General features: G+C 51.9%; 1 protein-coding gene across 1 annotated transcript in view; it reads left to right on the top strand.

The window, feature by feature from the left end:
• Positions 1 to 370: 370 nt before the first annotated feature.
• Positions 371 to 11,586, top strand: part of XKR6 (XK related 6) — a 301,409-nt gene continuing 290,193 nt past the window's right edge. The window contains exon 1 of the mRNA XM_019496394.2: positions 371 to 1,066. Within this exon, the coding sequence (XP_019351939.2) occupies positions 378 to 1,066 (689 nt within the window). The 5' untranslated portion in view covers positions 371 to 377. The remainder of the gene's footprint in view (positions 1,067 to 11,586) is intronic.

The raw sequence follows: 11,586 nt of genomic DNA, 5'->3' as shown, positions 1-11,586 counted from the left end.
GACAAGGTCAGCTCCCTTCCTGGGGGGCATTTTTTGCCCCTTGAATATGGGGCAAAAATGCTCCCTGTTCTTCCACCCAGTGGGGGGGAAGGGGTAGACTCATGGGGGGGTAGAAAAGCCCACCAAGGGGTGATGGAGAGCACTAGTGGGGAGAAGGGAGGACACATGGGAGGGTGCTGGGATCCCTGAGGAGAATGGGTGGGGGAGGGGAAGGACGACGGGACCTGGCGCGACCCCAGCTGCGCGCGCGGGGCGGGGGCGGGGCGCGCGCCGATGGGCGGGGCGCGGAGCAGCGAGGCCCCGCCCCCGGAAGCGGGTGGGCGGGGCGAGCGGTGCCGGGCCGGGGCGGGGCCGGGGCGGGGCGGGGGCGGCACAAGATGGCGGCCAAGTCGGACGGCGGCGGCGGGTTCGCCCAGCTGCACAACCTGGACGAGGCGGGCTGCGGCGGCGGCGGCGGCGGCGGTGGGGCGGCGGCGGACGGCGCGGACGAGGCGGGCGGCAGCAGCTCGCTGCACATCTGCCACTGCTGCAACACGTCGTCGTGCTACTGGGGCTGCCGGAGCGCCTGTCTGCGCAGCCTGCTGGGCGGCCGCGGGCCGGGGCCGGGGCCGGGAGCGGGGCCGGGGCCGGGAGCGGGGCCGGGGGGCGGCGGGGAGCCGCCGGGGCCGGGGCCGGGGCCGGGGCCGGGCCCGCCGTCGGGGGAGCGGCCGTGGCTGGACTGCCTGTGGATCGTGCTGGCGCTGCTGGTGCTGCTGGGCGACGTGGGCACGGACCTGTGGCTGGCGCTGGACCACTACGCGCGGCGGGACTACGTGTGGTGCGCGCTCACCCTGGCCTTCGTGCTGCTGCCGTCCGTGCTGGTGCAGATCCTCAGCTTCCGCTGGTTCGTGCAGGACTACACGGGCGGCGGGCTGGGCGCCGTGCAGGGCCTCAGCAGCCGCGGGCCGCCCATGCTGGGCCGCCGCGGGCCGCCCGCCGCCAGCCCCGGCGCGCAGCGCCTCTGCAGGGCCAGCGTCTGGGTCTGGCAGAGCGTCATCCACCTGCTGCAGATGGGCCAGGTCTGGAGGTGAGCCTGCCCGCCGGCCGGCCGGCTGGCCTGCCTGCGCCCCCCTCCCGCACCTGCCTGCCCGCCTGCATGGGGGTGGCTGTGTCCCCCTGTCCCCCCCTTCCCCATGTCTGCGCTGGGGCGGTGTGTGTCCTTCCCCCCACCCCTGTTTACATGGGGGGATGTGTGTCCTCTTCCCTCCCCCCCCTCCCCCCGTCCCATGTCTACATTAGAGTAATGTGTGTCCTCTCTTCCCTCCCCCCGTGTCTACATTGCGGGGTGGTGTGTGTCCTCTTCCCCCTCACCCCTGTTTATATAGGGGGGATGTGTGTCCTCTTCCTTGCCCCCTGTCCCATGTCTACATCGGGGTGGTGTGTGTCCTCTCTTCCCTCCCCCCATATCTACATTGTGGGGTGGTGTGTGTCCTCTTCCCCCTCACCCCTGTTTATATAGGGGGCATGTGTGTCCTCTCCCCCCCCCCTTCCCATGTCTGCATTGGGGTGGTGTGTGTCCTCTCCCCCCCCCCCACTCCCATGTCTGCATTGTGGAGGGTGGTGTGTGTCCTCTTCCCCCTCACCCCCACTTATACGGGGGGAGATGTGTCCTTTTTTCCCCTCACCCCTGTTTATATCCCCCCCCTCCAGCCCCTCTTCTTCTCATTCCCATGTCTGCATTGGGGTGGTGTATGCCCCCCCCCCCCACTCCCACGTCTGCATTGTGGAGGGTGGTGTGTGTCCTCTTCTCCCCCATCCCATGTCTGCACTGGGGGGTGGCGTGTCCTTTTCCCCTTACCCCTGTTTATATCCCCCCCAGCCCCTCTTCCCTCCCATTCTCATGTCTGCATTGGGGGTGGTGTGCCCTCTTGCCCCCCCCCCCATTTATATGGGAGGGATGTGTGTTCTCCCCCCCCCCCAACACACCCCTGTTTATATATGGGGGCAATATGCGTGTCCCCCTGTGCTAGATGGGTGTAGGAAGCAGGGCTGGGTTGGGAAGGGAGGGGTTTACTGTCCCCCCCATGCCTGTATTGGGTGGGGGAGGAAAAAGGGTCACTGTGTGTCCTCCCTGCATTGGATGGGCAGAGGGGGAGGAGAAGGTGATTTAGATCCCTTCCCCTCCCTGCTTTGGATAAGGTTTGTTTCTGCCCCCCACATTGAATGGGTAAGAGGTGGGGTCCCCCCACTGCCATGCTTAGTTTGGATGGGGTAGGAAGAAGGATTATTGCTGCCCACCCCCTGCATTGGATGGGGAAAGGGGCTGGGGTAGGAAGAGGAGGGGTTCTCCCAACCCTGTGCTTTGGTTTGGATGGGGTAGGGAGAAGGGTTATTTGCCCCCCCCCCGGTTATGTGGGCATTGGAAGCAGGGCTGGGGTAGGAGGAAGAGGGCTTTACTGCCCCCCCCATGCCTGTATTGGGTGGGGGAGGAAGAAGGGTCACTGTGTGCCCCCCTGCATTGGATTGGGGAGGAGAAGGAGATGACCTGCTTTGCATTGGAAAGGGGCTGAGGTAGGAAGAGAAGGTGATTTTTTTTACCCCATCTTGCCTGCATTGGACAGGGTAGGAAGAGGGGTTAGTGTGTCCCCGCTCCCCTGCAGTGGATGGCAAAAGGAGGAGAAAGTGTTTTTACTGCCCTCCCCTTGCACTGGAGGGGGTAGGAAGAGGGGTCACTGCCCCACCTGCATTAGATAGGCAGGGGGAAGAATTGAAGGCAATTACTTCCCCCTCCCTCTGTGTTGGAGAGGCAGGGCTGGGGTAGGAAGGAGGGTCACTGCCTCTCTGCATTGAATGGGCTGTGGTAGGAAGAGAATGCAATTGCCCCTCCAGTCCATTGGACAGGCAGGATGGGGTAGGAGTAGGGGCTAGATGGGCAGAGGCAGGAGAGAAGGGGATTGCCCCCCTGTGTTGGACAGGCTGGAGTAAGAAGAGGGGGTCCCTATGTCCCCCTTCCCTCTTGGGTGGGCTGGGGGAGGAAGAGAAGTGAAACCCCCCCCTGCATTGGATGAGGTTGTGATTTGGGGGAGGTAAGGGAGAGCAGTTGGTAGTTGCCCCCTGCCAGCACTCTCGTGTGTAGGCAGGGATCACGGGCCTGGGCGGGGGGGAAATGTGAGTCATGTGGGTGGAAAAGAAGGCTGTTACCCCCCCTGCATTGAATAGGGGTGGGAGCTGGGTAGGAAGGAGGGAGGGGGGGATCACTGCTTGCCCCCCACATGCATGGACATGAGGTTGATGGAGCCTGGGTAGAGAGAAGGTCACCCCCCCCTCCCCCCATGCATGAGCATGGGGGGGAAGAGATTGCTGCCCCTCTAGGTGTGGCCTGGGGTTAGGGGGAGGGAGGCACTGCCCCCTTAAATGGAGGGACATAGGGGGATGGGGCCTGAGGTAGGCAGAAAGGGTTATTGCCCCCCCCCCCCAACCCCATATACATTTCACTTGAGGGGTTGGGGTAGGAAAATAAGTTGGCTGCCTCTGCACAGTTATGGGGCTCGAAAGAGGTTACTAGGGGGGTGGGGGCTGGATACAGGATTGTGGGAGGTGGTAGGTGTCCCCCCCCCCCCCCCACTTCCAGGCAGGGCCGTGGGCCTGGGGTAGGAGGGAAGCGTGGGTTGTGGGCCTCCCTCATGCTTGCAGGGTGGATGGGCTTGGAGTTGGGGGGCAGAGGGAGACATTAACCCCCCCACACACACGTGCACACAGATGAGGAAGGATGAGGTTACTGCCGTCATGCAGGTAGTGATTTGAGGGTGCAGACAGAGCATAGGCTTGGGGTTGGGAGGCCACAGAGGGTCATCCATGCCTGCAGGCAGTCAGGAGCCAGGTTTGGGGTATGGGGGTGAGCTGAGTTCTGTTTTTTGGTGGGGGGGATGATTTCCCTCCTCTTCCCCTTGGGTAAGAGGGTGAGGCTGAAGTGGGGGGTCTGTGGGGGAAAGACTGAACCCAACATGGGCACAGCAGTGGGGAGAGGCTGGGGCTGAGCCCCACGGAAGGAGGTCTCTAGAGCTCAGGTGGGGGGAGAAGGGGCACGGGTTTGTAGCCAGGAGGGGCTGTGGTCCAGGTTCTCCCCACATTAAGCAGCCCTGGGAGCTTGAGGACAGCAGCATGGGGGAAATGAGGATTGGCTCCCCCTAAACACTGGCAGAGCTCTGCGGTGTGGGGCCTGGCTGAGCAGGGCGGGGGGCACCTCCTTGCCGATGCCCAGAGCAAGATCCAGGCTCTTGGTTTGCATCTAAGACCGGGAAGGTATTTTCTCCCCACCAGGCAGAGGGGGAGCTCCAGGATAAGTCACCCTCTCCAAAGAGCGGAAAGCCAGGAGCAGTTCTGAGGGAAGGAGGAATGCAAAGAGATGTCCTGGGCAGACCTTTGGCAATAGGAGTGAATCCCTTTCGGAAGAGGCGGAGGGGAGCAGGGAAGTGGTTTTTTAGATCTCCCCTGCGGGGGACTGAAGGTCAGAGGCTTGTGTCCATAGCCAACGGTGGGGAGACTTCCAGGGGAAGATGGGAAAGACAAGTAGGAGGAAGGTGAGGGATTAATTTGCAGGCAGGGCGCTCTGGGGATCAGATGTAGAGGATGCTTTTAGACCTGTGAACCCTGCAGAAAGCCATCTTGGAGGAGGGAGTTCCCTACCGTGAGCCCAGAGGCACGAACACTCCCAAGAAGCTGGGCTTTCGGGGACAGGGGTGTTTTAAGGACAGTTGCAGGGAGCTGATTTGCCCCCGCCTGTTCCTGGCAGGGCCTCCGTGTAAGGGGAGAGCATAGGAGCGAGGCTTGGTGCCGGGGAGGGGGTGCCATCTCCGATCCCGGGGTAACGGCGCAGGAGGGAGCCTGGTGGGGAGAAGTGGGCCGAGGAAGCAAATGAAGTGGGTCGTTTGTATCCCCCACTTCCTTTCCCCTCTTCAAAGTGATCTTCTGAAGAAGAGATTGGGTATGTAGGAGAAACCAGCCCTGAGGCTTCTGATATGGTAGGAGCCCAGGGAAGCCCGGAGGCAGATGAAGGGGTTAATTTTGACTCGCATTAAGATTTCCAGGAGGAATCCTAGAGGGTAAAGGACAGAAATTAATGGATTATAGAGGATCATTTTCTGTTAGCGAAAGGTGCTGGGGGGGGGAAGCAAATAGAAGAAAAATTAGTTTGGGAGTAGAGGGGAGAAGATTTGTATGGATAATTGAAAGGGTTAACTTTGCTGCAAAGGAAGTCTCTGAAAGAGTGTACGGAGTTAAGATGGTGACAGCACATTTGAGCCTGGAGATGGGCACAAGGGAGGGCCTTGACACCTCTTCCTAGGACAAGGATCTGGAGGTAAAATGGAGACAGCACAGCAAAGATATTTTTTTTTCCCCTCCTCTTGAGAAGGTGGGGGTAGGGAGGAAACGTGTGGGAAGGTTGTATGAAATCTCTACCTAGGAAACAAGCTGGCAGAATCATGCAGTGCAACAGAAAACATATTTGTTCTGTCTTTTCAATGTCATTTGTACTCTCTTTAAAAGTAAATTCCCTTTCAACTCCTGCTTGCGGGAATTTCTGCAGCCAGGTGAGGTTGCGTGTAGAGGTGCATGTGGGCTGTATGCAAGGAAGATGAATTGGTTCACAAACCTTGTCTCCCCCCCCTTTCTTGTGTCCCCAAGTACTGAGCACATCAGCAAAAGCAGCTCTGGATGCAGATGCCCCTTTAGCAACTTGGTGTCTTATCCTGAGGCCAGGGAGAAGACTGATGCTCGGTGCAAATCCGTATTGGCCCAGATAAACCCCTGACAAACTACAGTGCAGGGGGTTGGGGCTGGGGGGGGGAAGAAACAAAGCAATACCAGGGGGTTGTGAATATGGGGGAGAGGATGTTGTGCATGGCTCAGTGTATGGAGAGAGAAGAGGCTCAAGTTGTCTAGATTTTGTCCTGGCTCTTCATAATGCAGAGGAGGGTTTTGCTGCTGGGATTGTGCAGATCTGAGGCTGCTTACAGAGGGGCTGAGACACAGGGCTGTCCAGACCAAATCGTGCTGAAACGGGAGGCGATCCTGTTAACTTGGCTGTGTGTCTGAATCATGTCATGATCCTTTTATTTTATTTCACTTAAAAAAAAAAAAAAAAAAATTTAAGCATGTTAAATGGCATACTTGGAGTGAGCCTGGTTCTCAGTCTCTGACACAAGAAAGCAGGAATACCTCTGATGGGAGGAAACTGTGGGCTAACCATTGTGAATCTTTTGAGGTTGTCTTTTTACATTCCCACTATGGCTATTGTGACTGTCATTGAAATTAATCTTGAATGCAGCGATGGGTCTAGTACTGGAAAGCACTGTTTTAGCAGTATTTGCCTGCAGCTAAATCGTTTCTTCCTGGTAAGAAGTTAGATGGGGGTATGATGGGGAAAGACTTGCAAGAACGTATGATCAGTGTATGATGCATTGGGTTTTGCTTTCCTGCACGTTAATGGCTATAAACGGTGCGACGACGTAGTAAAATCCGTATCGCATGTTGTGCAGAGACTGCTGTATCTGTTGCTGAGCAGCTAGACCTGAAGTCCTAGAGAATTAGCGGTAGGTGAAAGGACTGAATTATATAGAAACCCTAATTTGGAAATGCTCAGGGGGTTTATTTTTTTTCTTGGTGAATCTGAAATAATTTTAGGGAGTAAATGGCTGCTTGTCCTGTGGGGGCTTCCTTCCCTAAACACTGGAGAGACTTGGCAGTTGAAACAAAAAATGGTAGTTAAACTTCCTACAGCAGAGATGCAAGGATTAATATATTGAGACTTTTTTTTTTAGCATTAATATCTTTTCTCAGAATTGCATAGCATTTTAGAGTTTGTCAGTGCAAATAAGTGTGAGCTTTCTGTCCTCCGTTGTGCGTCTCGTCTCCGGCAAAGATAAAGTTTGTGTGTCTGGGCAAGAGTGGTGAAGGGTTAATGATGGTATCGGTGGGAGATAAAGTTGTTTCTTTTCCTGCGTGTCCAAGTGGGGGCTGTGCAAATCAATGTACAGAAAGTTGTTGCTGAAAAAGCTTTTAATTATCCTGGTTGTTGTTTGAGACATGTGATCACTAAAAATGCACCTCATTTTACCAGCATACAAATTTTACCTCTCATCTTAATTTTGTAGGTGATCTTGAAAACTAGAACAATTTAAGCAGGACTGTCCAAGTAAAGGCTGCCAGGTGGGCATGTTATATTTTCGGGTGTGCCCCATCACTGCACGACTGCGGAGGGGGCTGCTCATTGAGGACAAGCGTGGCAGTGCTGTGGTTTGGCTTGAACTAGACTGGAGGCAGGTTTGTCTTCTAAACCCGCCGGGGTTGTTGCTTCCCCCAACGTCCATTCATCTGTGTAAATCCAGGAAAAGAAGTTTTGTGACTGGGAAATCGTAGCATCTCAAAGAGTTAGACTTGCTGTGTTTACAATGATTAACAGTAGCACTTCAGTATCTGATGTTACCTTTTTTAACCACTGTTGCAAGTAGGTTAGTGGGTCATGATAGCTGTCCCGAAAATATACAAGGTTTATACTCTACGCTGATACCTTGTGTAGCACCATACCAGATGAGATCTAGGAATATACCATGGACGATTTGTTGGATTAACAGTAAATAGAGTCCTACAGGGCTAAATGGAAAGCTGCTCAGGTAAAAATTTCTTATCGCTTACATGCTAAAGAAAGCTACTGTACTGGATTTTAAATGCAATGCCTTGTGTTTTTATTTTTTTTTAAATTTGTACAACTGATTTGAATACGTGTTAAGTCATGAAGTAAGCTAGGCTGTAAGAAAACGCTGTAGTCCTCTTTCTCTTGACTTTAAACATTTATATTGTACATGTATTTTGTGATTCCCCGCAACGAAGACAGACGTGATCATTGATCCACTAATTGTGGATCATATTCATTGTGTGTGTGAATCTTCAAACTCATTTGAGCTAACCTTTTACTTTCAACGTTGCGTTCCAGTGGACTAAGTGGTGGTAACGTCTGCACGATGCAGGGTTTTTAGTTCTACTAGAGCATTTTACCCTGGACTTGAATAGGGCTGAGTTACACACATGTTCTCTTTTGGGATCATTTAGTAACATGTCACCGGGGTATGTCTAAACGACCTGAACATAACTGGAGAAGTACAGGCATTGTACAGTGGAAGACATCTGCCTGTTGGATGACGGGAGCTAGAAGTACCCATCCACTAACCTTGCCAGATTCTTGTTTTCATGCCTCGCATTTCTAGACAATTTCTCCACTCTTGTCATCTCTCCTGGCAATGTTCTTAATGTTTTGCAACTTTTTTTCTGGTTAGTTCATCTGGCACCTAAGTTCTTCCTCTTTAGCCAAGTTTTAACAGCTTGTGCCTATAGTACGGTGGCGTGTCAGGCTCTGAAAAGCTGGCAGAAGGAAGCGGCGCAGAGGTAACCGACAATATTGTGACAAGCATGGAGCCCAAATAAAACCAAACGTTGAGTGTCGCTTCCCTTTCCAATCACTTGACACAGCGAAGGAGCTTGGCTTCAGATTTTCTTAAGCAAGATAATGCTGTTTTGTAAGTGGAGTTAAGACTTATTTGGAGGCTTTCCCTTCAGTGATCCTGATTGCACGCATAAGGTGCTCTGATGCTAGGGCATCATCTTCCCAGAGCATCCTCACTGACTGTTCATGGGTGGCGAGGCGTGGTGCCTTGCTGTGGGCTACCCTCTAGAGGGGGGTCAAATTCCAGTTGTTGAAGCAGATGGCATGTTCTCGCCATAGGAGGGCAGTGTTTCCCCAGCCTTTTCAGAGGGAGCAGGGTGCCTTCAAAGTGCTGTGTGCCCAGCGGGTGGGAGAGCTCCATTTTTGCAGCACAGGTCTGGTAACTACATCAATGGCTTCCTTGAAGTGTGTGTCTGTGGGGGGGGGGGGGGGTGTTGAAAATAGTTGGCAAGATTATCCCATGTATTTCTAGCACCTCCTTAGTCTGTTCAGCAGATGGGGAAGAAGTAGGAGCAGGACCACACGGACCGGGCAGTGCTCTAGAAGCTGGCGATGGTTTGGTGATCCAAGGGTCACAATTAGACACCTGGGCATTAGAGAGTTGGGACTGATAACAAAATAGTTTGTAACTCTGGCTGTTAGGATGCACTTTAAATAAAAGGAGGACTTTACATTCCAAGTAAAATCTGTTCCTTTCTTGGTTGCTCAAGTTTCCTGACTGGTGATATCACCCTTTATTATTTTTATTTTTTCTGTCAGCCTTTTTTATCTACTTGCCATTCACGTTAGAAACTAACTTCCCTGGTAGAGTGGGAAGATAAGAGCCTTGGTTTATCTGTGCATTATAAAGCAGCATAAAAATGAAGATAGAAGGCCATATTTTCCCATTCCCAGATCAGCTTTACACTTGCTCTTGGTTGCATTGGCTGCATTTTTGTTTGATTTTGCTTGCCTGCTATTGCATGGTGAATACCTCAGTTGTACAAACATAGACAGGGCAATGCTCTCTCTTTGTTAAAAATGCAGTGGGGGTTTTTGTATAGAACAAAATATAATAAAAGGTACCTTTTCCAAAAAAAAAAAAGAAAGAAAAAAGGCTTTTTTCCCCTTGGTGTCTTAAACCCACTGGAAAGAAAAGAGCAACCAGAACATAAACACCTGGGGTGAGGGGAGGGTATACCATGGAGAATGCTGAATTCTTCAGATAACTTATTTCCCTATTCTTAAATGCTGGCTTTATTTCCATTTGAATCCTGACTTGATTTTTAGCAGCTACTGTATTGAGAATTGATGGAGGGAGAAACTGGTGCTTTATATCTCCTGAAAGCTTTCAGATGGTATAAGGCAGTAATCTAACTCACAGTTCAGGATATATAGTAAAGGCTGAAATCATTTTGGAATTAGAGGGGAAAGTGAGAGGGAGGAGCATGCAGGGAATACTGATTTATTTATTTTTTTGCGGTCTCAATTTTCCCGGATTCAAAAGTCTTTCCCAGCCCGGTTTGTTAAAGCATCACCAGGCCTTTCCAAGCAGTGAATCAAAGAAAAGTTGGGGGAAGAGAGGAAATATGGGCACTGTCCTGCTCACTGTTAAAGTAGATTCTACACTTTGGTTACCTCTGAAGTTGGAGCAGATGAATCGTGAAGATTTTCGTTCCTTTCCTATGCTTTTATGGAGCCAGGGAAGTGTACAATAGCTTCCAACATGACTCCAGAAAGTGCTTCTGGCTGCAGCCTTGGGAGGCCAATGGCCACTCAATAAAGTCCTGCTGGTTCTTTATCCAGGTTGTAGCTGTCTTGGTCTAGAGAAAAAGGCAATGAAGACTCGTAGTAGAGATGATATCTTTTATCTTGTTGGTCTAATAAAAGATTTCTCTACTACGAGTCCCGATTGCTTGCTCTTTGCAAAGCTTTCTGATGTGGACACAGTTTGGTGGGGGGGAGATGCGTAAAGAAATAGATCCAGAAGTTGCCCAGAAAGCAAGCACTTGCTCTCTTCAGTTAAACTTGCAGGAAAGTTGTCATTTGTGCAAACAAATAGGAGCTACCTGTTTTGGGTTAGAGTGCTAGGAGGGGAGGAAGTGCTTTTGAGGAGGAAGATCTTGCATAAATCCACGCTGGCTGTAGCAGTAGCCTAACTTCCAGCTGTACCCTGAAGCCTCTGTTTAAACAGTGCATGGGCTTGAGTGGCAAAAGCATCTGTACCAGTGGTTCTCAACCTCTTTAGGTTCAAGGCACCTTTTGGAAAATGCCAGTTCTTGGTTTTCACTCCTTTTTTTGATTACAGAAACATAGAGCGGTTCTTCGCTTGCATTGGACTCAAAGCGCACAGCATGTCAATCTTTTTAACATTATAGATTCCAATTTGAAATCTCTGGATTTATCTTGTTAAGTGTCCAAATATGATTCGCAGTACTAGGAAAGTGCTGGGATGCCACGGCACGCCCATTAGTAATCACTGGTCCATATTGAGGTCCTGCTTGTTTTAGTAGCAATATATACATTCTCTGGAGTTAACGTAGTTAAACTGAAATCAAATTCCCCATTGTGCTGGGCTCTGTACATCCACCTAGAGTAGTTCTGTGCTGCAGACTACAGGGTAGTGTAAAGACTTCTGTGCTGGCTTTCATGAGCTATATCTCCGATACTGATAAAAGAGGGTCACGGGGGCAGCACAGAGCTTGGTGCAAGCAAGTTTGCTCTGCTTCTCGGTGTGGTATTTAGCCTGCGATTAACTCCATGCTGCTGTGGCGCAGTCATTTTTGGTAGCCCTGGCACCTCCACATTGCACAGCATCTCTACTAGAGCATAGACCTTGCCATTTTCCCCTTTTATAACAGAATGCGAACTGAGTTTCTAAAAGAATGAGGGCTGAATTGTGATTTTTTTTTTTTTTTTCCCCCCACCCCCCAATTCATATAGCAGTCACTCTGAGTTGTCTCACCTGTGGAAGTAAAGTGCTGTCAACAGTGCCTTGTCTCCAGTTATGTAGGAGGTTTAATGCAAAAACTGGCAAACAAACTCCGGAGTCCTAGCCTAGTACCCTTTCTGCAGATCAGCCTTGCTTTCTGCTCCACTGCCAGTTTAGGTCTTTATGCAGTCCTTTC

Source organism: Alligator mississippiensis, chromosome 1 (genome assembly GCF_030867095.1).
Source record: "Alligator mississippiensis isolate rAllMis1 chromosome 1, rAllMis1, whole genome shotgun sequence".
Lineage (NCBI taxonomy): Eukaryota > Metazoa > Chordata > Crocodylia > Alligatoridae > Alligator > Alligator mississippiensis.
The sequence above is the reverse complement of the archived record's forward strand: the minus strand, read 5'-3'. Positions and strand labels throughout refer to the sequence as shown.